Source organism: Tyto alba, unplaced genomic scaffold, assembly GCF_018691265.1.
Source record: "Tyto alba isolate M040663 unplaced genomic scaffold, T.alba_DEE_v4.0 Super-Scaffold_17, whole genome shotgun sequence".
NCBI classification, from domain to species: domain Eukaryota; kingdom Metazoa; phylum Chordata; class Aves; order Strigiformes; family Tytonidae; genus Tyto; species Tyto alba.
Genome location: NW_024881279.1, coordinates 7,980,685 through 8,005,889, shown reverse-complemented (window position 1 = coordinate 8,005,889; position 25,205 = coordinate 7,980,685). Strand labels below are relative to the sequence as shown.

At 58.6% G+C, this 25,205-nt stretch overlaps 1 protein-coding gene across 4 annotated transcripts in view; it reads left to right on the top strand.

The window, feature by feature from the left end:
• The first annotated feature begins 1,483 nt into the window (after nt 1–1,483).
• The window catches only part of CAMK2A (calcium/calmodulin dependent protein kinase II alpha), a 36,708-nt gene continuing 12,986 nt past the window's right edge, over nt 1,484–25,205 (top strand). For 3 of the 4 annotated variants that reach the window (XM_033006050.2, XM_033006049.2, XM_033006051.2), the window contains exons 1-13: nt 1,561–1,759; nt 7,350–7,444; nt 11,971–12,030; nt 15,958–16,012; nt 16,334–16,399; nt 17,979–18,051; nt 18,417–18,519; nt 19,042–19,125; nt 19,749–19,843; nt 20,261–20,383; nt 21,183–21,266; nt 22,643–22,685; nt 24,474–24,514. In XM_033006050.2, the coding sequence (XP_032861941.1) occupies nt 1,698–1,759; nt 7,350–7,444; nt 11,971–12,030; nt 15,958–16,012; nt 16,334–16,399; nt 17,979–18,051; nt 18,417–18,519; nt 19,042–19,125; nt 19,749–19,843; nt 20,261–20,383; nt 21,183–21,266; nt 22,643–22,685; nt 24,474–24,514 (984 nt within the window). In that variant the 5' untranslated portion in view covers nt 1,561–1,697. Of the gene's footprint in view, nt 1,760–7,349; nt 7,445–11,970; nt 12,031–15,957; nt 16,013–16,333; nt 16,400–17,978; nt 18,052–18,416; nt 18,520–19,041; nt 19,126–19,748; nt 19,844–20,260; nt 20,384–21,182; nt 21,267–22,642; nt 22,686–24,473; nt 24,515–25,205 lie in introns of all 4 variants that reach the window. The other variant, XM_033006048.2, reaches the window with a different exon arrangement.

Sequence of the window (25,205 nt, the reverse complement as noted above, 5' to 3'; positions counted from 1 at the left end):
CTGGCATGGCCACGGTAGGTCTGGAAGCCATCAGACCCTGGGGACCGTGGCCCTGTCCCTGTACCCCATCCGTGGGTGGGAATCGGGTCCCTGCCCTGCCATCAGGGTCCCCTCCAGCTGGGCCACGCAGGAGCAGGAGGCTGGATGCAGAGATGCAAGGTAGGGATGAAGGTGGGTAATGGTGCAATTAATGGAAAAGCCATTAGACCTTTCTCCTCCTCCCCCTCTTCTTCCTCACTCCGCCACTTGCTGTCCTCCTCCACTTCCACCTCCTTTCTTTTCTCCCTCTCTCTGCTCCTCCTTCTCTCTCTCCTCTCAAAGATTTCTCCCTATTTTTGTCTGGTTAGAGCCTTTTATTTTCCTTTTAACCCTTCCATGGCAGGGAACTCAATCCATCTCAGCTGTCAAAGGCAATGCCCTCCCAGCTGGCAGAGGGAGCCCCTTCTCACAGGGCGGAGGGGGCTCCTTCTGCTGCAAAATCATCCAGAAATGGGACAAAAGCTTAGAATAAAGCTCTTCGGGGAGTCTCAGAAGGTGGGAAGGTGCAAGGGGTAGTGTAGATGCAGGAGGGGTTGCTGGGTCCCCAGTGGGTGCTGCTAGCACCCCTGCAGGGTGGGCTCAGAGGGAAACCTCTACCCTGAGGTCTTGGACCTAATTACTCTACTTTTATTGCCCTTTCTGTGCTTTCTTAAATGCAGCAGAGAGGCAACTCAGCAGCAAAAAGCCCGAGGAGGAGGAGGACAGACCTTCCACCTACCCCTACTTTGAAATCCACTCCCTTTCCACCCTGGGTCACAGCCTTTTTGATCCCCCTCTAGCTGTGCTTTAGGGGAAGCTGCTCATCCCATGACGGGGGGCGGAAGGGGGGGGGGACGACCCTCGGGTCCTGCTCCCCCGGCAGCCCCCGGGCCCGTGGGGAGATCCAGGGGGCAAAGAGGGGGAGCAGGGAGAGGCTCCCCGGCACAGCCAGCCCTCCTTTGCGGAGCGATCGGGGCCAGCCCCCCCTGGGGACCCCGGCTGATGGCGGGCCGGTTTGGGGACCTGGGGACCTGCCATGGTTTCTCCAGCTTCTGCTGACACACTTCTGCTCTGTCTGCTCCCACCCGCCCTGATCCACCCCAGCGTGTTCCCTGTCCCACAGCCCCCCAGGTCCTGGAGGAATGCCTCTGCAGGCACCAGCAGGGCCTGTATTTTGGAGGGGGGTTGGGGGAGAAGCAGTTGCTGGGGCGACAGCATCCTTCTGCAACATGGAAACCATGGTTTCCATGGAAACCCTTTTTGCCCCAATTATTCTACCACTGCCACATCCTTTAATTTGCCTTTAATATTTGCATTTTAGACCTCCCCCCCCTCCACAGCAGCCGGGTGACCCCTGGGCAGCCCCCAGGGCCCGGTCCCCAGCAGAGCCCTGGTCCCCACGGGCGGGCGGCAGGTTTGGGAAGCAGTTGCCCCGGCAACAGAAACAGGGCGTTTCTGGCAGCGGTGGTCACCATGGGGACGGGGATGCTGACGAAGGCTTGTGAAGCTGAGAAGACAAATTGCCCTCATCATTATCTCCAGGCTTGTCAATCAAACATATTCCCTTATTTACCTCGGCGAGGAGAGAGCCCCGGGAGCACACAGAGAGGGAGGGAGTGAGAGGAGAGCTGCTTGCCCCAAACTCCGCACTGGGGAAGGAGCATTTCCAGCCCCTCGGGATGGCCACCATCACCTGCAATCGCTTCACCGAGGAGTACCAGCTCTTCGAGGAACTGGGCAAGTAAGTTGGAGCCAGGGCTGGGATGCTCAGAGTGGGGCTGTGCCCCAGCAGGGGAAGAGCTTCAGTGGCGCTGGGAACCACCAGAGACAGAGGAAAGGAGACAGACACGGAGCAAATGCACCGAGGAGCGGTGGGGAGGACTCGGGTTAGGATGGGGGCAGCCAGCCCCAGCCCTGCCTGCTCCATCCCTTCCCAAGTTTGGGTGGCTGATGATGGGGGATCGGCCAGGGGCTCAGGTCACCCCAGGAGGCTGCCTGGGGAGGGGGGGCTGCCCCTCTTACAGAAAAGCTGCTCCCAAAAGGGGATGCTGCCAGCTCCCCCAGGAACTTCTCCATCCAGGAGCAGGGACGGGACAGCCGAGGAGGAAAGCCAAAGCGGCGGGCGCCCCTCACATTTTTTTAGGGAATTTCTCTGTGTGGACTCACTGGGGTTTGGCTGGTCCTGCAGGAGACCCAGCCTGCCTGGCAGCTCCTGGAGAATCCCAGCGGCTTTTGGACAGACTCGAGGTGTCTCCCACCCCTGCCCCTGACCCAGCATGAGTGCCCCCCGGGTGAGCCACAGCCCTGCCCGACCCGGCTCTCCTGCCAGGGAGGGCTCAGCTTGGCAGGTCCGGGTGTCATCGCGTGTGCCTGAATCAGGGTGGATGCGTGTGTGCATGTGTGTGCCAACAGAAATGACCGTGCACAGCAAGGCGATCCTGGGGGGCACTGAGCACCCCCAGGGTGGAGCAGGAGATTTCAGGTTCCCCATGCAGGGCAGAGGGATGCTCTGTGTCTTGCCTAGTGTGTGGCTGTGAAATGGGTGCAGAAGCGAGCAGGCGTGTGCCTGTGTTTTGGTTGCCGTGCCTTTTTTTTTTTTTTTTTCAAGGCTGGTGTGTAAATCTGGGGCGTGCAGCCACGTTCCCCTCGGAGCGGCTCGGCGGCGCAGTGGTGGGCTCGAGGTGCCCGTGCTGGGGGGGCTGGTGGCAGAAGGGTGGTTGTGCCCCTCCGTAAGCATGGGTACTTGCTCCAGCCCCGCATCGCCTGGGTGCAGGACAGCCTGTGCCTAAACATGCACCCGCACATGTGTGGGCGTGCGAAACGGGGGCGAGGGAGAAAGGAGAGGACAAAGATGGAGAAATAAAGAAGCTGAAATAGGGGAGGACTTTCTGCCGGACTGAATGCCATTAATATTCCCCAGCCAAATGGGGGGGACTACAATGTGCAGCTCCTTGGAGACGAGTGGTCCCCCCTCCCTGGTCCCAGGACATGCATGTCCATCCCCTCGGCATCGAGGTGGCTGCGAGGGGTTGGTGGGGAGCAGTGGGTTGGGGAACAGGTCCCTGCAGTGGGGACAGTCCCAGCTGGCACTGTGGACAGGGGGATGGGCACCCGCCGGGGTGCTGGTGGCAAGGTGGGGTTTGGGACCTGCTTTTTCCAGAGGTTTCTTGGGTTTCTGGGCTCTGATGCTCTGTGGTGGTGGCAGGGGCTGGGCAGGGGGTAGGCAGAAGAGTCAGTGGCTGCTGGGTGCTTGCAGGGAGGGTGCTGGGCCCTGGCTGGGCAGACGTGGATGCAGGGATGTGGAGGGGAGCTTGCAGGCCAGGCATGATGTGGGGGGAGGACCAGGAGGGCTCCCAAAAGCATTTGGGGTGCAACGCTTTGCTAGGTGGGTGCCAACATGGAGGGCTGAGCACCCAGACTCAGGGGCTGCCCGCACCGCCTGGCACCATGGTGTAAAACCACCCCGGCAGATGTATTTTAACACATTCACGAATAAAGGAGCAAAGCTGGTGCAGTGGCTCCCCGGCCCCCTGTGAGCATCGCACCCCGGCCCACCCAACCTCCCAGGGTGATGCAGGGGCAGCACGGCTCAGCCGGCAGCTCGGGGCAGCATCCCCAGCTCGGAGCATCCCACAGAGTTCCCCTCCGTGCCGGGCGGCAGGTCCCACCGCAGCACTGAGGTGTGTTCTTGAGTTAGGGGCTTCACCGGGCTGGTCGAGGTGCCGTGGAGCTGGCTGGGGATTTTCCACCGGGATGGTTTCCAGCACATCCTGGCAGTCAAAAATCAGTGATTTCCCATGGGGAAATTTCCGCTTCATGGGCTTAGAGAAGGAAATCAGGACAAAGTGCTGCACCTCTGCTCTGCTGCAGCAGCCGCTTGCGGTGAGAAGTGACATTCCTCCTCCAGTGAGGTGCTCCCGGTGCCAGTCGGGGTGCAGGGCGATCAGCACGGCCCTAGCCCACCCAGACCCTAAAGTCGAGCAGCACCCCGCAGGGGCTTGGAGCAAAAAGGCTCAGTCTTGAGTTTGCTGTCCCCAAAGGACTGGGACGGTCTGCTGGGTGGGACACGGGGTGTCCCCGAGCCTGGCTGGCAGGAAGGAGGTGCTGGGTGCCAGGCTGCTGCACCCGCTGTGCTCCTTTGTCATCTTCTCAGCTGTCACCCATCCTGACACCCAGGCAAGCGGGGGGGTTTAAGATGCCACACACCTAATGGCAGCACCATGACAGGGCTTTGTGGGGTGGGCAGAGATGGGGAGGGGGTCTGCAGAGCCTGCCCCGTAGGGCATGAGTCCACGGTGCATCCCTGCACCTCCCATCACAGGGAGGGCATCTGCCCTGTTTTGGGGACACGGAGCTGGGGAAAACCTGCTCCCACAGCAGCTCTGGCAAAACTGAGCAAGTGAGGGGATGCTCTGATGCCCCCTCCCACCCCACGCTTGCAGGAGGGCATGAGGCGAGGGCGGGGGGCAACACGGGGGGAGGACGGGGAGAGAATCCAGCCCACGGCCCCCCAGAGTAGGACAAACATGAAGTGCAGCTCCATCGGCGCCTCCAAATCCACCCCCGCAGCAGGTTCAGGGAGAGGCTGGAGACAATTACCGTGCCGAGCGGTACGATCAGCCCCTCCGCTCCCAGAGCTGCAGGAGAGGAGTTTTATTAAAAAGGAAAAAAAAAAATAATTAAAAAATATGGAGGAACAAAAAATCCCCAGCCCACACTCTTCTCTCTAGAAAGGAGATAAAATGCCTCGGAGGAGGAGGAGGTGTTGAAGAGAGGGAGGGCGGCAGCAGCACAGCCCGGCACTGGCAGGGAAGGTGTGAAAAAGGGAGAAGCGGAGCATCCCGGCGGCAGAGCCGCTGCTCGGGCTGGCGGGGAGAGGCCTTGGGGACAAGGCATGGGGTCATGCCTGCCCCGGGGGACCAAGGGACAGGGGCTGCAGGGCTGGGACCCAGCAGTGCCAGGGCTTGGGGCTGGAGGGACAGGGCTGGCTGCTGGGCTGCGGGTCCAGTGTCACCCTGAAATGGCAGGCATCGGCGGTGGGGGGGCATGGACACCGTCCCTACCCATGGCCCCGCAGGTGATGTACCCGTCCAGTGCTAAAACTGGGACATGCTGTTTCATCTGGGATGAATGCCCCATCTCCAAACCCAGCTGCCAGCAGGGTTGGGGTTGTCACCATCCGAAGGACCCCGGGAGCGAAGGGACCTACACTGCTGTCCCCGGCCAGGGAACAGGACACACATCTCCTTCCAAAGCAGTTTTCTACGCCAAGATGGGGCTGGGCTCCCTGCCTGGCACCCCCTGCACTGCCCACACTGCCCCATGAGCATTGTGGGGGGGTTCCCAGCCAGCGCAGACCCCCTGAAGGACCCAGCTGGGACTGGGGCAGGGCTACGGCAAGCATGCTGTGCCCCTGGGTGTCCTGCACATACACCCAGCATCTCATGTTCCCCCCCCCCCGTCACCTTCCAGGCTCACAGGGTCTCGCTTGTGCTTCACAGAACACGAATAGACATTTGGTTTCTGTTAAAAAAGGCCTGGAGGAGCCAAAAGCCATGAATGCAGCAAGGGGGTGTGAAACCCTGCGCTGTGCCAGTGCGGCGCATCCCATCCCGCTTCCCACGGCTCCCCCTTCCACGCTGTTCAGCTTAGCTCAAATAAATGGATGAGCGAATGGCTGTGGGCACAGGGACCAGGAGTGACCGAGGGTCCCCAGCCTGCAGAGGGGTCTGGGACACCTATGTCCCTCCAACCCCATGTCAGGTCCCACAGTAAAACCCTGCAGCTGGGGTAGAAACCCCAAGCTGGGGTGGTGGGTGCGGGGGCTTCCCTGCTTGCCTGCACTCACTGCTGCACGCTCTCCTGGCACTGCAAAAGCAGCAAGTGTGTCTTTAGGAAAAAAATTGGAAAGATGGGTCACAGGGACTCACAGGAGCCCCCAAACTCCAGGCAGTGCGGGATTTCCGATGGGATGGGGAGAGTAGCACTGTGGGGCTGGCGATGGCTCTGGTTTCCCCCACCCATGGCAAGCTGGATATGAAGCATTTTATCCCCTCTTTCCAATTAACCCCCCCTCCCCCTGACTACAGGGATACTAACAGCTCAGCTCTCCCAGAAGCCAGGATTAAATGGCAGGATGGGGAGGCCGGGAAGCACTGGGATGCTCTTCCCCAGCTCCTGCCTGGCACGTGCCATGAGCGATGCTCTGCGCCGCGGCGCTGGGCGCGTGGGCTGCCGGCTCTGCTGGGGCTCTAGCCCCGTCCCTCCGCACCCTGCCGCTCGCCTGCTCTCCTAAAGATCACATTCAAACCCAAATTGCCCGTCTCCACCCGCCCCCACCGGTAAAATCAATTATCCGCCGCCGCTCGCCAGCCTGTGGCCTTTTATTCCTCGGCAGGGAGCAGGAGCGGGGCGACGGGGAGCGGGGAGAAGGTGGGGTGGGAGGTGGGATTGGTTTTGATAGTTGTTATTTTAGCAATTGGAGGGGTTTGGCAGGAGAGGGAACCTGGTACAAAGGTTGTGCTCAGCAGGGCTGGAGTGTGTGTGTGCGTGTGTGTGTGCGTGTGTGCGATGCCGCAGCTCCCAGCATCGCGCCAGCGTGCTGTCAGTGCAACGAGCTGGCAGGGCTCAGGGGATGGAGTATGGGGGCAAAGAGGCTTCTTTGGGGCGTCCGAAGCACCCGTGCTTGTTTGCCTGTCAGTCCCCAGGAGGCTGTTGCACAGCATCTCACACGTGTGCAAGCCGCAGCAGCATCAGTCCCCATCCAGCTTGGCTCCAGTGGTCCTTGCTCGCAGGGTCCCCTGGACTGTCCCTGCTAGTTTTGCAGCTGGGGGGGACCTTGCACCGCTCACCTGCACCCATGGCTGGTGCTGGCACCCACTTCTGCAAAGTCTAAATCATGCAAAGCCACACACACGGACTGAAGTGAAGTGGCCGAGTGCTGCGTGGCAGCTGCAGCCATTCTGGTGTCCCTTGGGAACCAGTACCCCCAGTAAAACACAGGCCTTTCTCTCCCGGGGGAGAGCCTGGGAGGGAGAGGGGGAAAGGTGCACAATGCCTGGGGTGTCCCAGGGGAGCATGGAGGAACAAATCCTGTGTTCATCCCCAGGTCTACATGTGCCTGTCCCCATCATTCCCCAAGGACAGGGGTGCAGTGAGGCCAACTGAGAGCCCGCCGTGGTTCCTCCAAGCCCCTTCCCCAGCCATCACCCAGCCCCAGCCCCAGCTCCAGCCCTGTGGCTGCCCCTCACCCCACAGACATGTCAGGGCTGAGCCGTGCCCTTGCCAGTGCCGAGCCCTTCACTTCTCCCTCCGGCTTCTTGTCTTCCCAGGGGCGCTTTCTCCATCGTCCGGAGATGTGTGAAGGTGTTGGCAGGACAAGAGTATGCAGCCAAGATCATCAACACCAAGAAGCTATCTGCTCGAGGTAGGCACTGCGGGTATTTTCGGGGAGGTGAGAGGTGAGCAGGATTTGCAGAGAGGGGAATTCATCCCCTCTGCACGGTGCTGGGATGATGCCTTTGATGTGCAGCGAGGTGGGGGTGTTTGATGTGCAGTGGGGGATCCCACCCTGTCTCCACTGCGGTACACACTGAGCTCCTTGATGGTTGGGATGAACGTCCCATGGAGACATCTTGGTGGCTGCTCGCCACATCCCATCTGATCCCAGGGATGTACCCACAGCCCAGCTGTGCCAGGACTCTGGGGAGCTCCCGGACCCCAACCTGCCCAGGGAGCTGTAGGACCCCATTTCTCTCCCTGAGAACTCCCAACCCCCTCCCCGCATGCCATGCTGCAGCAAAACGATGGTCAGAGCCTTGCAGCAAGTCAAACTGCTGCCAGCCTCAGGTGCTGGGTAACACAGTTATTTTGGGAGCATCACCTTCCCTGAGAGGGCCCCCACTGAACCCCCTGTCCTCACTCTCGGGACTGCAGGTTTCCTTACTCATGTACCTACATCAGATAAATGAGAAGATGCTTCAAGTGGGGTTTGATTTTGTTTCCACCTGGAGATGGGCCTTACCCCTTGCTGCTGTGTAATTAATCGCACCGGTGGAGCACGTTGGCTGCTTTGCTGCTGGAAGAGGAGCTGGCTGGTCTCTCCTGGCTGCTCCTCTGGGCAAGGCTGAGCTAAGCCAGCACAGAAAGCCTTCAGCCAGCTCTTGCCCTGAGGCAGGGACCCTCCTGCCCCCAGGCATCTGGCAGAGGAGCTGCGATGAGGAGGATGGTGAGGATGGGACGGCAGCTCTGTGTCCCTGGCTCCGTCTCCTCCTGGCTGGGTGTGTCGGAGAGTGCAGGATGGGTGCTGGGAGCAAGCGCCCTGCCAGGAGGGTTTAATTAGCTCCCTCCCTCAGCTTCTCTCCCTGATGCCACGGCTCACCTCTGAAGGCAAAACTGCAACACAGAAAATGGTGACAAACTCCTTTCTGACCTCAAATTAAACCAGTGCTTTGCAATCTCCCTCCCGCAGCGCTGCCAAAGCAGCACAGCACTGATGCTAAGCTCCCCACCCCAGCACCAGCTTCTGTCCCTCTTGGGGGATGTGGACCATTCCCTTCCTCTGAGGCTGAAGGCTCCCAGCCCGGGGCAGGGTGTGGGGTGCTGACCTGGGCACTCGGCTCCTGCCCCCGTACCCCAGCCGGCAGTGGGGCGGGCAGCAAACACCTCCTGGTTTTCAGGGCTGCCTGGAGGAGCAGACTGAGCCACCTTCCCTCTGCTTCCTCCTGCCTCTGCTCGCCTGCTCCAGCATTTTGCCCCTCTCCATCCTCTTCTGGGGTTTGCACTGTCCCTGAGGTGGCTCTGTGTCCATCTGTCCCCTGGAGAGACCCTGACGGGGTTATTTTCCCTGCTCTGCCAGCTGAAATCACCAGCTGCTTTTGCTAACGGTCTTGAAACCCCAGTTTCTGCAATGGGGGGTGGTATTTCCCCAGGCTGGGAGCAATCCCCAAAGGGGCACGAGGAGCCAGTGTCCCATGGGGATGTGCCACTGGCTGTGTCACACGCAAAGGGCAGGAGGGCAGGAAGGAGAAGGGTCAGAGGGGGAGGTGGGAGGAGCTGTGAAACATCCCCATGGTCTCTTCAGACACTCTCCCAGCTACTGACATGGGGAGCCAGCTGGAGAGAAACTGGCTTTTTTTGGAGAAGCGGGTTTGGGGTTCAGGCAGCAGCTGGATTTGTGGGGCAGGCAGGGGGCTGCAGCCGTGGCTCACTGTCCCCCAGCAGCACTTCACTGTGTGAGGAACGTGCTGTGCCACATGAGTGGGAGGATGCTCTGACCCACAGCATCTGCCCCGCCAAGCTCAGCAGGGTCCCTCTGCCTGAGGAACGTCCCCCTGTCCCTTTGTCCTGCTGTCTGTCTGTTCCTCTGCCCCGATGCTCTGGCACAGCCATCCCACCCATGTGCAAAGGCCCTGCAAGCCCCGTCCTGGAGATTTGTGCAACCAGGAGGGTCCCCTGCCAGCTCGTGGCTCCGTGCAGGGCTTGTACCCACATGATGCTCGGAGGAAACTGCAGACCTGGAGACCCAGCCCTGGGCTATGCATTCATGGCTGGAAAGCTCTGCCTGAGCGGGACCCACGCAGGCTTGGAAAGAGCAAAACCCCCAGAGCACAGGCTGCCTTCGCTCCCTGGATGGTGGGTGGCTCATTTCAGGCAGCTCTTCCTCTTGCATTTCACAGCTGATCCTGTGGCACCAGGGGAGCAATGGCCATGATCCCCCCGGGGACCTTTCCTACCCAGTGCTGGCACGCTGGGGCATGCCGAGAGGAAGAGCCGGGGTTGCCAGGGGCTGTGTCCCCAGGTTTTTCAGCCTCGAAAGCACGAAAGCACGACAGCCTCTTCCACACCTGCACAGCTTTATCCTTTGATGGCCTGCTGGGAGTCTTGGGGTACACCCTGCCAGGGCATCACTGCTGGGGAGTCCCTGGGCAGGGATCCCTGACCCTCATCCCACAGGGGTAAGCACCTTTCCCAGCCCCTCCTGGGTGCCACTGGGTCTCTGGTGCTGCCCAATTCCCCTTTGGAGAGACTACATCTTTAAACTCCCAGATCCATTTCCCATTTTGCCTGGTTTTTCCTGCTCTCCCACCCCCTCCCCATGCTGTTTGTGGTTTGTCGAACCCCACCAGCCTCCCGGCGTTCCCTGCCAAGCCGCCTGTGCCAGGCTTTGCCTTCGCTGGCGTTTTGGTGGCAATAGATTTCGAGCATACAAAGAAGGGGGCAGCAGCTGGGGGAGCCGCACAGCGCTGCTGCTGCCGTGGCTCAGCCCGGGAACTGGAGCTGAGTTGGGTGGCTCGTGGCAGGGAAGGGATGGGGCAACCTCCTGCCCCCCACCACTGGCCACACTTGCCCCTGTGCAGCGGAAGGCTTGGCTGGCAGCAGCATGCAGACACACGGAGCGGTGCTGGGACCTGCTTCGTGCTCAGGGTTGCATTTGCTGCCTTTCCCTGTGGTCTCTGGCCTCTTCTAAGCAAGGAAAGGAGCTTTACTGGACACCAGCAGTGCTGGGCTTCCCCATGGGCCATTTGGCCCCAGCCGCCAGCCTGCAGATGGGGAAACTGAGGCACAGTGTGACGATCGGTGACTCACCTAAGACAATCAGTGACTCACTGTCAGACAGGAGCAGAAGAGGGGACAGAAAGCAGCTTCTTTGTCCCCCAAAGAAGTGCTCACCCCACTGGTTACACTGTCCCTCCATCCCATCCCTGTCCTCCACCTCACAATGGATTTTGGCTGCAAAAAGCAACAGCCTAAACTTCGACCTCTCCCTGTCGCCCCATCCCACCCTGGGGAGGTTGTCTCCCATTGGGGGAATTGCTGTGGGGAGCCAAGGCTGTCCCAGCCTCTGGCTTGCAGATCCCAGCACAGGCTGCAAAACTCATCCCAAGCCCTGGGGTGAGTCACCCATGCTGGGCCCCGCAGCCGCTGGACGGGGAATACTGAGCCCTGGGGAAGACTTCAGCCCCCACAGGGAAGGGGCTGTGTTGCCTTCACATCTCGGCGGTCGGAGACACCCAAATTTGGTTCAATGCAGAGCGAGACTCTGGGGTGTGAACCTGCAAGGTAACAGCGATAGCACTGAGAGACAAGCAGCCCTAATTATATCCTTGCTTCTCCTGGCTGCTGGGTTCCTGCTAGCACAAAATGCCTCCAGACAAAGCACCTCCATGCAGGGTGGCTGGATCAGGTATGAGGAGAGAGAAAAGTGCAGAGGAGTGAAAAAGAAACAAAATTATTTGAAAATTCATTCCAGGCTCCCCCAGGGTGGAAGCTTTTTTGGCTCAGCTCAACTTGCTTTGCCCAGAGCTACATTGTCTTGTATCCCCAAGCCTGGGAAAATCTGGGGAGGGGGACCCGTGCCTCCTGTTTGGAGATGGGCACCAGAGCAAAGCAAATATTCAGAGCCAGGCTTTTGTGATGTAGGAGAGCAAATACCTGATGTGAAACAGCTGGGGGTGGAGTAGGGGAGAGGAGCACATAGTCCCATTTCAGCTTGACATCTCTTATCAGTCAGTCTTCAGGTGTTCAAATTGAAACATTTGGGGCCAGAAATGTCCTTGCTGACTGCTTGGGCTTGGCTGAATAAGAGAAAACCAAGCAGTTGCTGTTGGCCATGATAACCCAAGTGGTTCTAGGGTTTTGGGGAGGTGATGGGGTCTCGTTCAGCAAAGAGAAGGGAGAGAGGAGGGTGAGGGATCATCCAAAGCTTAGGACTGCCCATGGCATCACTGCCTGGGGGCTGTATCCATGCTGGGATACCATCTCGCAGGTTCCCAAACCCGTTATTCTTTAGCAAAAAAGAGAAGAAAAAAAAAGGGAGAGGTTTGCTCCTTGCCAGCTGGTCAGTCCCCCCAGGTTTCCCATGCCAGCAGCTCGTCCAAGAGAGCATGGAAGGAGCTGAGAGCTGTTTATTCCCTTCCCCAGATCCTAATTTAGGGCCGTTGCCTCTTTCAGATCACCAGAAGCTGGAACGAGAAGCCCGGATCTGCCGCCTCCTGAAGCACCCCAACATCGGTAAGCGTTCCCCACACCCCACCGCGTGCCAGGTGAAGATCCAGGGAAATCTGCCCATGCTCTGTGCCCAGCCCCACTGCCTGCCCACTCACCCCCCCCAACTCCTGCCGGGGCTGGGGGGTCCCCATCAAGGATTCAGCCCTGTCCACAGCAGCACATGCTGTTTGTGCTTCCCCCTTGTGCCAGCCACCATCCTGGAGACAGAGAAGGGGCTCGGTGGCAGCACACCCTGTTGATGTGCAGAGCCATCCCTCCTTTTCCTCACAGGAGGCATCATCTTCAAACGAGGTCGTGGGAAGAAAGACCTCTACCAAATGTGGGGGGATTGAAGTAGGTCCTACCTAACCCAGTTGGCCATAGCTCCCTCAGGGAGAAGCGGGACCCCAGTAGGCTGCAAGGGATTATTTTTACTCCTCTCCCCCCGCTTGGGTGCTGTATCCCTCTGCATGCTCCAAAAAGCGGCTGCAGCTCCGAGCAGCAGCAGCAGCGCGGGGCGTGTAGGAGGAGCGATGGCGGGGGGAAGCGAAGACTTTCCCACCGACCGTCCATCTGAGAGTAGCCTCCTTCGGAAAAGCTGTTTCAGGAAAACTCCTGAGCCCCTGCAAAAGACAAAAATAGGCCAGAAGGAGAGAGAGAGGGGAGGAGAAAAAACTGCAGTAAAAAAAAAAAATCCCAAACCCCAGCCTTGAGAGTGATGCTGGTGCAGGCTGCTGGTCTCTAGGGATGGTCCGGCAGCGGGAGCAGGGATGAATTCCTTCTCCCCTCCGCTGTATCCCAGCATGTGCCAACCCTGGTGGGATCCTGCAGCTTTTGGGAAAGCATCTGGGGATAGGACAAGAGCTCTGCAGCCCTCTCATCCCTCAGCTGGGAGCTGGGAGGTTTCCCCTTTGGCTGAGCTCCTCCCTGGCCCCCTCACTGCTCTGGGTGGTCTGGATCTGTCCTTCCCCAGGAATCGCTGCAGCAGATCCAGGGAGCTGGACCCCGGGGCCACTGGGACCAGCCACATGGCTCCAGCCCCATAAATATTTCAGTTTTGAAAAAGCCGGTCAGCCTCCATCTGTCTCAGGAGCACGGCTGCGTGGCAGGTCTCCCCTGCATTGCTGGGGTGCTGGACACAGTAGGATCTGGCCGCTGTCCTTCCCCCCACCTCTGCTCCAGCAGGACTGATGCCCCGCAGAGGGGCTGCCCTGCTGGGGTCCTGGCGGGGGGTCCAGCCTCCGGCAGTCAGAGCAGCAGCCAGGGCCTTTCCTCTGCACCAAAATAGATGTGGGGATTGCTGAGACATGAAGGAAACGTGCTGTGAAGTGCGTGAATAGCAAGAAATGCTAAAAACGGAGGAAACCACCCCAGGAGGACTTGCAGCACAGTAGCTGGGCCATGCAGCCAACGCTCCCCAGGCTCCCCCACCTGGCCTCAGCTTTTCCCTGCTGCTGTCTTCCTCCCTTCCCTCTCCATCACCTACTCGTGGGGCTGGCAGGGTCTCCAGGGACAGAAACACCTTGTCCTGCAGTTCAGCCCCGCTGTGCCTTCTCCCCCATCCCCACATCACGCCTCGCTGCTTGGCTGTGACCTGCAGAGATGGCAGGCTTCGAGCAACCCTGCTGCACGGTGCTGGAAGGGGTTAATGGCATGAGATCCTAATGAGCCCAATCTCTCTGCTATTTATACCCAGGAGGCTCTTCTCCACCCCCCCCCACCCCACACCCTCACCCCCCCACTGCTTCTGCTGCCTGGAAACTCGGGCTTGCAGCTTCCCTTGCATTCAGCACAAGCCAGCTAATTACCCACCCAGGCGCTGGAACGAGCTGTGCCGCTGCAGCCCAGCCACTGCCAGGGACATGGGGAAGGGAGACAGAAACCCCTTTTCCATCCCTCCCCGGGAGAAGCACCCCAGCTGCTGAGGGGCTTTGCCGGCCCCTCGCTCATTCCCTGCAGTGAGGTGGGTCCTTCCACCTCCCGTGGGAATGCCGTGATTCTGGAGGAAACAAGCCATGCTTTGCACCATGCCTGCAGGAGAAGCTTTCATGGAAAGCCGTGCGCGGGTGGTCGAGCCCAGGTCCAGGTCCCCAGGTAAATCCATGGAACCAGGCGATATAGTAGGGAGAGCTGCCATTTCCCAAAGTTGCATGTCCTCGCAGGGAAGTCTTGCTTTATCAGGGAAACTTTGGCTACACCCAGCCCTGGAGTTTTAACTCCAGGTACCCGTCGTCTTCTGACTCTCGGTCCCAAAGCTGTGCCCCTCTCCTGCCTTGGCTCTCAGCGCTGAGCTGGAGTGGTTTGGCCAGCACAGCTCTTTCTGATTATGGTCTGTAACAGATACTTGCAGGACCAGGATATATTTAGAGCAGCTGATCCTTCTTATATCTTCTCAGCTCCTGGCAGACACAGGCATTGGGACTTCCCCAAGCAGGGGATGTATCCGGACCATCTGCTTATAGTTACACTTGCCCTATCCACACCAAACTTGCCTCATCTCCCTTTGAACACTTTGGCTTCTGCAGGATCCCAGGCACAATACCCGCAGTCCCTGTTGGGCAAGATGAAATGGGAGGAAATGTGTTTCTCCCAGCAGAGGAAGGCAGAAAATCTGGGATTATGTGTCAGAGAAAAACAGAGACCAGATACTGGTGTCGGAGCACAGGGATTGTCTGTGGAGACCAACAGTGTGGAAGGATAACCAGGGAATAAGATGAGAAAATTGGGACAATAGACAAGACCATGAGAGACACCATGAGGAAAGATTCTGTCAGGCCCAGCAGACCTCCTCTGCCCTGGCCGGGACGAGGTGATGCCACTGGCATTTTGCTCTTAGCAGCCACTGGATCTGCCTGCTGAGCTTGGAGGGAGGTGTAGGACCAGCACTGTGGCGTGTGCTGGCCTGGGAGAGAAGAGCAATGCAGCGCATCATCTGCGCTCAGCGCTGGGGCTTGTTATCTCCCCCAGCTCAGACTCGAGTCTGGAGGATGTTTCCATACAGGGCTCATCTGATTTAGCTGCGATAAAATGGGCTAGAAGAAAAAAAAAATCCCACAAAATCATTCACATGAACGTTTCCTTTTCCTCCCTGGTTTCTGGAGATCTGAGATATGTTGCAAGTTGTATTAGGCTGAAAACCAGGCGAGCAGAGAGGAAGGGTTAAATATTTACAGCTTCAAGGAAATCAGAACAAAATGTGATGTGGGGGCCAGGGGATGCTGGACCCATCTTTATTTATACATCCTACCTGTTTCTCTGCCTGTCCCCTCACTGCACATCTGCCTGCTAAGCTGTGAGCAGGGCTCTAAGCCTGAATAACCAGAGCCCAGCTGTAGCGTGGGCAGGTTTGCACCCAAGGGGAGAGGGTGCCCATCGGTTTGAGGATTGGGGTGAGATGCCAGCCCTGCGGGAGGAGACAGAGAGAATGCTTCCTCTGAAGGAAACTCATACCACAGTGATTTCTGGATATCCCTGTCCTAAGACCTCCCAAGGAGAAAAGGAAGGACACAAGTAGAAAATAATAATAAAAAAATATTAGTGCCAGAACTGACAGCCCAGCGCCCTGGCTGAGCAATCCCTGCACCCAGGCACCTCTCCTGATGGGGCAGAGAGCTGTGCTGGGGACACCCATCCCTGCAGCCTGCCCAGCACCCAAGATAGTCCAGAAGCTGCCCGGGACCTCGGGCAGGCACCAGCCCTGGGCAGACCCTGATTTGGATCTAACCTTTGAGCCTTGCACCACTGCCCGAGGCTGGGGCTATGGTTGGGGTCCCCTGTTGAGAGCGGACCCCCCCACACCCAGCCAACAGCAATAGCGAGAGGAGGAGGGAGGAGGAATAGCCCTGCTCTGCCCTTCCCCAGCTCCTGCCTCTGCCCAGAGGGGATAAAAGGCTTCCTGGGGAGTGGGGTGGTATCCAGGTGTACCCTGTAACCCTTCTGTCTCTGCCACAGTGAGGCTCCATGACAGCATCTCCGAAGAGGGCCACCACTACCTGATATTTGACCTGTGAGTAATGGTTAAATGCATCTCTTAATCCACTGGCAGCTGCGTGCTTCCACCCTGGGACGATGTGCCTTGCACCCCCACAGCCCCCCTGACATTTTCCCCATCCTCCGCCTCACCCAAACCCTTCCCACCGTCTGGGTTTGCACAAAGCTGAATCCCCCCAAGCTGGATAGAGGGCCCTGCACCCCCAACGCTTCCCCCGTGCACGGCACAGCGGCGTTTTGTTGGGGTTTGCCAGAGCTGGGTGTGCTGTAAATCAATCCAGCTCCCTCGCGTGCTGCGCCGAGATGGCAGAGCCTGACTCCCCCTGTTTTCTCACAGGGTCACTGGCGGGGAGCTGTTTGAAGACATTGTGGCCAGGGAGTACTACAGCGAAGCGGATGCCAGGTGAGCGTGGACACACACCGGGCCATGCAGGGGACAGCACTTGTCCCCTTCTCCCGCGAGCTGCTCCTTCCCAGGGTCCTACGCATCTGGCTTTCTGCAGCATAAGCTCCTTCCATGCTGGGAGGTGCTTTACAGCCGCTCTGCAGCGTGTACTCATAAAACAGATGTGTAGTGCAAAAAAAAAAAAAAAAAAAAAAAAAAAGAAAAGCTCTTTTAAACTTTTTAACTCACTCGACTCCTGTGCCAAGAACTGCATGTGTTACCAGAGGGCTGGTCCCCACCTCGAACCAGGCAGCTGCCAGCCATCGCTCTCAGCATCCTCCTTTCCCAGGCTGATGGCATAGCCCATGTCTGACTGCTCTGTACAAGATCTAGGCATTGGGGGTCTCTGGGCTGGGGCCATCGGGGCTCCCCAGGCGGGGGGCAGTGGGGGTCCCCAGGCTGCCAGGGAGGAAGCCCAGCATCAGGCTGGTGCCCCAGCCAGGAGCGTGATAGCACAGACACCCCGCAGTCCTCACCCTTTCCCCTCACAGCTGCATTACAGTCATTTGCAAGCTTTTCTCTGGCATTTACCACTTGAAAGCACTAAGGAGGAGCAGTCACAGGCTGGGTGGGAGGATGTGCTGGAGCTCTGCTCCCTCCCACACTCCCGCTGGCACTTTCCAGGTAGCCTGCGGCAGAGGCAGGGGACTAGGTACCGTTTCAGCCACCCCTTTGGTCCTTGCAGCTCTGCTAGGGGACAGTGTTAGCTTCATTTTTTTTTTAGGAGACATGATCTGGCCCCCTCCAGTCTCCAGATATCACTGTGTCTCTTGGCTTTGTCCCCAGGATAAGCATAGCCCATACAAATGTCCAAGGGAGTGGTGGTAAGCTCTACGCTACCTCTGTCTGCATGGAAACATCCCTTATTTCTAGGCAGAAAGCAATCTCATTTAATGGACTGCCCGCACTGAATCCACTTACAACCCATCCACTTACTACTGTCATACAAATAAAATAAAATACATGTAAATAAAGACCTGCCTTGCACTCAGCTGTTTCGGAGCAGAAGTGATCATCACCTCAGTCTTTTTCCCTTCCTTTCTCATGCATGCGACAGTGCTGGGGTTTAATGAACTAGATATAAAGCAAATAGATGCAGCAAGAGCCACCCACGCTAGAGGAGGAGGCCAGGGAAATGGGGCCAAGGCGAAGGTTAGCTCTACATCTGAGGAGCACATCTGTTCTGCATGGATTTGGAGACCGAATCTGGCCTGGCACTGTGACTCCACCACTGGTCTCCAGATCCCCACCTGTGTTGCCTCTGTGGGGACCCCATGGCCTCAGCCGTAGCCCCCATGCTCCTGCTCGCCAGGACTGGGTGTCCAGCAGCTCCAGTGGGGTCTTAATGGGTTACAGCTGCTCTCCCGGGATGCGTAGCTTTCAGGGGAGGGGGATGCTGAGCTGTGCTGCAGGGCTGCTGGTGGGAAGCGTGATGGGGAGAGGGGTGGGGTGGGAGGTGAAATGCAGCCGAGTGGAAGTGTCTGAGGAACCTCTGCCTCGCTGACCACTTCTGCGAGCTTTCTCCTCTCTCCCGCAGCCACTGCATCCAGCAGATCCTGGAGGCCGTCCTGCACTGCCACCAGATGGGGGTTGTCCACCGGGATCTGAAGGTAGGAGCTGCAGGGGAAAGGCCTGTAGAAGGATGTGGGGACCCCATCTGCGATACAAAACCCTGTGGAGCAGTACCCAGTGTCCTCCAGGGCAGCTGAAACAGCGGGGAGGAATGCCATATAGGAGCTTTTGGGAAGCCACAGATCAAAGATCAGCTCTGGGGTGAAGTGACACAAGGGAGAGGGGGTAGAGAGGTCCTTGTAGTCCATGGTCCTCTAAGGAGCTATGCCTAGCAGGACAAAGCAGTTGGGGAGCACATCCAGAATCCTGATCTTCCTCCGTGCTGTGCTGGGAACACCCCCACAACAGCAGAGCCCCACCCGGAGGGCTTTCGCTCCTTTCCAAGCCCCGTCTCCTCCTGCAGCCCGAGAACCTGCTGCTGGCATCCAAGCTGAAGGGTGCTGCCGTCAAGCTGGCTGACTTTGGCCTTGCCATTGAGGTGGAGGGGGACCAGCAAGCATGGTTTGGTGAGTAGGACTGGCCCAAGGTACAGCCCTTGTTGGCATGTTTGGCTGGGGGGGGCTCCAGGAGGGACACATATCCCCAGGACCTGAACCTCAGGCTATGGGAGCACCTCAGCAGCACCAGCCTAGGAGGCACAGTGGCTGAGGAAGAGTTCGACGGCTCTAGCTGTGCCCCTGGAAACAGGCTGTTATTGATCCAAGGCACAGGCAAACAGCTCCACAGGGATCTGGTGAGCCACTGAGCTGCCCTGGTGAGCTGGACAAGCCAGTGACAGGGGCAGACTCTGGGGACAAAAGCCTCTTCCAAGTGCTGGAGTCAGAACACTCCAGCCTTCTGCACCATCCTGGGGTTTGGCTGCTGTTGCTGGTTCTTGCTCTTTGCTCTGATCTCGGGAGACACGGAGGTTTCTGGAGGGAGGATGCCCGTCCCGCCGGTTCGGTGTGTGCCAGGGTCAGGGCTCTCGTGGAGGCTGTGCAGGGACGGGGGCAGGCTGCCAGCGGTGCGTGATGGGCTGTCTGTCCCAGGTTTCGCTGGCACCCCAGGATATCTCTCCCCCGAGGTGCTCCGGAAGGACCCCTATGGCAAAGCTGTGGACCTGTGGGCTTGTGGTAAGTCAGACCGCGGCTGAAATGCCAGGAGTGGGCTGGGCTGGGCTGCCCGGGGTAAGCCAGTCTGTTCATCCAGCATGTCCCAAGTCACAGCTGCTAGACATGTCTCGCAGAGGCCAGGGTGGAGGATTTGCCCAAGATTGTAGCACATTATCCTGGGCTGCACCCAGAGCACTACCCTTCCCAGTGCAGTGGCACCCTCCTCTGAAGGATCAGCCCCCCTTGCTGTGCACCCAAAGCCTCCAGGCAGGGAAGATGCTGGCTCTTTTGCCCTGTGGGGCTGGTGGAGTCAGGCAATGCCTCCGCATAGCTGCAGCTGCAGGGGAGCCTTCTTCCACCTGCGATGGGGAGGAGGCCTCGCCCAGCCCTGATGGGGCACCCGGCTTGAGGCCGTGCATGGGGGCTGCCAGAGCCACGTAGCTCCCCAGCTTCTGAGCACGCCAGCATGGAGCTGGACCCACCAGCATGCGTTTTGCTTTTTAATCAGAGAGCAAAAATCTCCCATTTCCCTAATTTCTCAGTTTCTCTGCTTGAATTGGGCCAGTCCTCAATCTGGGTCTGCTCATACCTCCAGCAATTAACTCTCTTCCACTGATCCCATGTCCCCCCCCCTTCCTGGGCAGGTGTCATCCTCTACATCCTCCTGGTTGGGTACCCACCCTTTTGGGATGAAGACCAGCACCGACTCTACCAGCAGATCAAGGCTGGGGCTTATGATGTGAGTTGATTTGTCTTGCTCCCTCATTTCATGGTCTCCCCTCTCTCCTGCTGTCCCTGCCTTGCAGTCTGCTGCTCCAGAATAGCAACCAGGACAAATTCAGACAGACAGGAGCAAGTTTCTTTCCTCTGCTCTGGTTACAGAGGGTTGGCCAAGCTGCCATGCCCAGGTACACACACTGGCTCGCTTCAGGTCCACTTTGCAGGAGAGATAGGTCTTGCCCTGGATCTTCCACCTTTCCCCCCACACTCCTGCTCTCCAGTTTTCCAGCTGGCAGCTCTTTCCAGTTGCTAGTGTCTCTCCAACATGTCCCGTGGGCAGGAGCAAAGGGTTGCAGACCCAGCCCAAGTGCAAAGGGGCTTCTGTTCCTTGTATTGCTTCCTGCAATCTCTCACCCTGCTCCCTTTGTTTTGGCAGTTCCCCTCCCCTGAGTGGGACACGGTCACTCCCGAAGCAAAAGATCTCATCAACAAGATGTTGACCATAAACCCATCCAAGCGCATCACGGCAGCAGAGGCTCTGAAGCACCCCTGGATATCGGTGAGTTTAATGGCACTCACTGGTTTGGGTCAAAAGTCTAGGGATGTGGGAGTTCACAAGGGGGGAACATCTCACTGGGGAGCATGTGTTATCAAACACACTGTCTGGCTCTTTTCTCCATCCTGGGAAGATAGTTTCCTGGCATGGTTCCTCCCAGCGCTCTCAGAGGAGCCTTTTCTCTGAGGCTTTACAGCAGAAAAAAGCACAGAGTGTGAATGCAAACAGCATGTCCTAGGGGAGCTGGTGATGGGAGGGATGCACATGTTCCCGGCCCTGGTGGGGACGGGCTGGTTTCTTGGTGTCACACTGTGCTGGGGCGGGGGGGGGGGGGGCCTTGCCTCAGGGGTGGTGGGAGCAGCAGGCTCGTGTTTATCCATTCACACATCCCAGCAGCAATCCCCCTCCCCTCCTCGCCGCACCCTGCCACTCTGGCTGCTGATCCTCACTCTGAATCAGCTCCTAAATGCAGGAGGAGTCCACAGGCTTAACCCTGGGACCCCACGCCATGTGCAAACCCTGAGCACACTGCTAAATGTGGCCAGTCAGTCAAGGGGTTAACTCGGGGGGCAGCCAGCTCTCCCTGCAAAACCCCCAGTGCCAGAGCAGATCTTGCTGATTCCAGAGCTGTGATCTACCACTGCCTATTAAAGTTTTATCTGCTGCTGCTAGCAGCTCTGATCCGTGCTTTGGCCGTGGGAGTCTGCACACGTGTGTGTGTGTGTGTGTGTGTGTGAGAATGGGGCTGGGGGAGCCCTTTCCCCCTCGATGCTTGCTCTGAGCTGGATCTCTCTCCTCCCAGCACCGTGCCACTGTGGCATCATGCATGCACAGGCAGGAGACGGTGGACTGTCTGAAGAAGTTCAATGCCCGGAGGAAGCTGAAGGTAACTCTCATACTCTCCAATCTGGCTGCAAAATGCATGATAAGGTCATTGGTGGGTTTGTTCTCCATGTGGGAATGGACAGGGTGGTGTCTCTGGGTCAGCAGTATGGGAGTAATGGACATTTGGGGATCCCCACTGTGAAGAAGGAAAAGAAGCTGAGTAGGGTGGTGGCTGCATGTGGCCGGGGTTCCCAAGTGCTTAGAGGAAAGCCCTGGTGAAGGAAAGCACTGAGTCACACAGCTGCCCTGGATGCCGAGGCGAGGACTTTTCCACTGGAGTCAGTGTCAAGAAAGCTCCTCTTTGGGGCAGGACATGGATCTGCGAGGCTCAGTGAGACCCCTTTGCCTCATGACCAAACCACTCTGAAGCCAAAGGAACAAAGTGATCCTTAGACAGGCAGAAAGCTCTGGCTCGCCCACACCAGCAGCCCCACAGGCTTTCTCTTCTCAGATGCTGCCGTATGCCACAGCCTGGACCCCCCGCTGAAATCACCATCTCCCCAGGCTCCGCTGTGGAGCTGGAGCACCTCCCTGAAGTGCCCAACCCCAGGTGCTGCTCAGCCTCAGCCGGCAGCACGGCGCTGGGCGCCGGCTCTGGAACTGGCAGTGCCTCCTCCAGAGCAGGGGACGCGGAACGGGATGGCGCAGATCTGTGCCACAGTCGGAGCCATCAGCGCTCCAGGCCTGAACGCAATGTGGCACAGAGCAGTACAGCTGCAGGCTACTAACAAGATTATCAAGAAGAGAAACTGGCTATGAACTATTATTACTTTTCAGCTAGACAAGTAATCAAATTAGTTCAGGCATACACTTCAAAATAGTAATCCATTACTGTAAGCAATTAGTCCAAAGTAATCTCATTATACACTGAGCAACTAGTTAGTAGAGTCAGAGGGGAAGCATTTTTATGAATGTTATTTTGCAGTGGTGATCTTTGCGTGGCTCCCATGAAAAATCCCTGCCCCACTGCTCTTAGCTGGCACGGCTTTAATTGCAATTAAATCCGGTTCCGCTCCCGGTGGCTCCCCTTGCCGCCAGCTGCCAGCCCTGGTCAGTGGAGTCACGCTACATCTAGGGCAGGGTAGAACGAGACCAAAATGCACCCCAGGGATATTTAATAGCCCTTTAATCTTGGAGGGAAGGCAGTTTCAGAGAATGCAACCCAACGCCCTGGTGCTGGGGATACGGAGTCGGGTACCAAGGGCTGCTTTTGATGGCAGGAGAATAATATCAGCCCGTGGGCTAGTTTCCTTCCAGCAAAGTGGCCAGGGGACAGGTGATGATCAGGGCTTTCCTGATCCAGGGCTGGGGGAGCAGCAGGGGTGTGGGGGGCCAGGGCCCAGCATGTCCTTTCCTTCTGCCTTCTGTGTTTTTCAGGGAGCCATCCTCACCACCATGCTGGCCACCAGGAACTTCTCTGGTAGGTGCCGTCACCGGGACTCATCTCCTTGTCTTACAGGGTACCCAGGGCAAACCCATCGGGTCCCTGGAGATCCAGCTTTGCCTCGGGTGTCACAGCGGGGCTGAGATAGCAGCCTGGTGCCTCTGGGGATGTGTGGCATTGGGTGGTGGTCCAGGCCAGGTCACCTGGTACCTCCAGGCTGGCTGCTGGCTTGGGATGCAAGAGAAAAGGTGTCTGGCTGAGGCGCAGCGGTCCCCAGAGATTTAGGGTTTGGGGGTTTCTGTGCACCCAACCATCTGTCTTGTGCCAAGGTGGGGATGCAAGTGCTGGGGGCAGCCAGGGCTCAAGGCAGCTGGTTTTGTGTCCTCCTGGAGATGTTTGTGGCTCAGGGAGAGCATCCTCTGCACCAGGAAGATGTTGGAAAGGTCCCTCAGGTCTCTCCCCAGGCAGGAGGGTGCTGGTCCTGCAGGGCCCCCGGCTTTCCTTCTGCCTCCCTGCATCCCGAGGGGCTGCACGGAGACATAGGAGCTGGGACAGAGCGTGACAGCCCAGCCTGTACAGCGGGAGAGGTCTCAGTGCAGCCACAAGCCCTCCTGCCCTAAGTGCCCTTGCCAAGATCTGTCCCCTCTGGGGACAACCTGCTGCCTTGGAGCAAGCCTTGCAGCTGGTATTTCACAGGCAGGGATCACCAAAAAGGAGCTGGGTGACTGCAGAATTCATCTGCTTGCTGTCACCTCCAGCCCTCCCCGGCACTGGGGATGGCCCTGGCAGAGGTGTTGCAGTGATGGGACAAGCCAGCCAAGCCTGGCATGCCGGCTGAGTTGACTGGTGGAAGCTGTTTGGTGTTAGATGGGTGTTTTGGGGTGCTTTTCCGAGGCACCCCAGGATTCAGGTGTAGCAGGCGGGTAGGGGGAAGTGGAGGACTGCTGGCCCTGCCAGGTACCAGGGGAGAGGCTGCGGCCGGGGTTGGTATCTGCATTTGTCATGGGGAGGGGGATCATGCTGACACATTTAGCACTTGTGGGCACTGTGCGGTGGAGCTGGAGGAGTCCAACAGCTGGGGGGATCCGGTGTCAGGCCCCGTGCCGGGAGACGCAGTGGACATGAAGCATCAAAGGGAAGGAAATTCAAAAGCATCTCTCCTAGCTCTGCCCATCCCATGCACAGCCCAGGGGCTCACCGGTCCCCCATGCCCAGGAGCAGAGTGGGGCTGGTGGGTCCCGCGTGGGGCTGAGCCCCACCAATTCCACTCTGCTCTGGGGGTGCAGGGGGAGCAGGGTGGCTTGCACAGCCCAGGGGGCTGGGGCAGTGCCGGCAGTGGTAAGTGGGCACTGGGGAAGGCATCTGCTTTTCATCATTGTCAAAATGTGGGCTGCAGCTGTCGGGCCGGCGGGCCGGCAGCACATGATCCCGGCAGCATGGGGCTAAAATTAGAGGGCGGCAGGCAGGCAGCCCATTCCACTGCACTGCTGCGCCGTGCTCGGTCGCCAGCACCCCCCAGCCAGAGCCTGCCTGCCACCGGCTGTCCCCGCTGGCCCCTCCAAGCCACCCCGAGGACTTGGTGTGACGTTAAGAGAGGGGTCATGCCCCTGGCTGAGAGCCGCCGGGGTAGGACGGGACGGTACCGTCAAGGTTGCCCCTGAGCTCCCAGGGGCTGCACTGGGGGTTGCTGGAGAGAGGACAAAACCCACCGGCCGGTCCCACGGGGTCTTGCCGCTCTGCCGCCCAGCACCATGCTGCTGATCCTTGGCCTCCTGGTCTTGGTGCCCTGCCTGGCTCTCCTAACCTCCTTCCTCCTCTCTCCAGGAGGCAAAAGCGGTGGCAACAAGAAGAATGACGGCGTGAAGGTAAGCCCTCTCCCCGCCACCCTCTCCCGCCTGCCTCTCCACTGCTGGGGTGGCAGTGGGGGGTCTCTGTGTCGTGCCGGCGGTCCCCACGACACCCTATGTTTTAAAGGGCAGCTGTTGGCCCAGCTGTCCCAGTGTGTCCCCGTGCCACCAGCTCGGCTCCTGCCAGGTCAGGCAGTGCAGAGCAGGCTTTGCAGGGTGGCAAGCTAAGGGAGCAGGCTGGTGCTGGAAGGGTGCGCGGGGGGAATTCGCTGCTGTTTCATTGCCTGCAAAATGCACTTGCCTCTTGCTGCCCCCAGCAAGGGGGAGGGATTGGACTGGGAGATGGGACAGGGGACAGGGGGAGGCAGCTTTGCAGCCCAGAGCCATGGCTTTAACCTGACAGCAGCCATCCGGAGAAATGGGTGGCTACTTCTCCTGCTTACCCCAGCACGCGTCCTGCTGCAGCTGATGGGGCTGGGCTTGTCCCCCGGCTCCTGCCCCATCCCATCCCCAAGGGCTGGTGTGCTGCTGGGTGGCACATGGGTGACTCTAACCCTCTTGGCAGCACTGCTGGCCCCTTGTGCCCAGCATGGACAGAGCAAATGAACTTGGTGATACTTGACAGAGTGAATGGCTTGATGATGCTCTAAAAAGAAGCTGATGCTTGGAGGACCTTGTTTCTCAGGCTTCAGAGCCATAAGGTTTACTT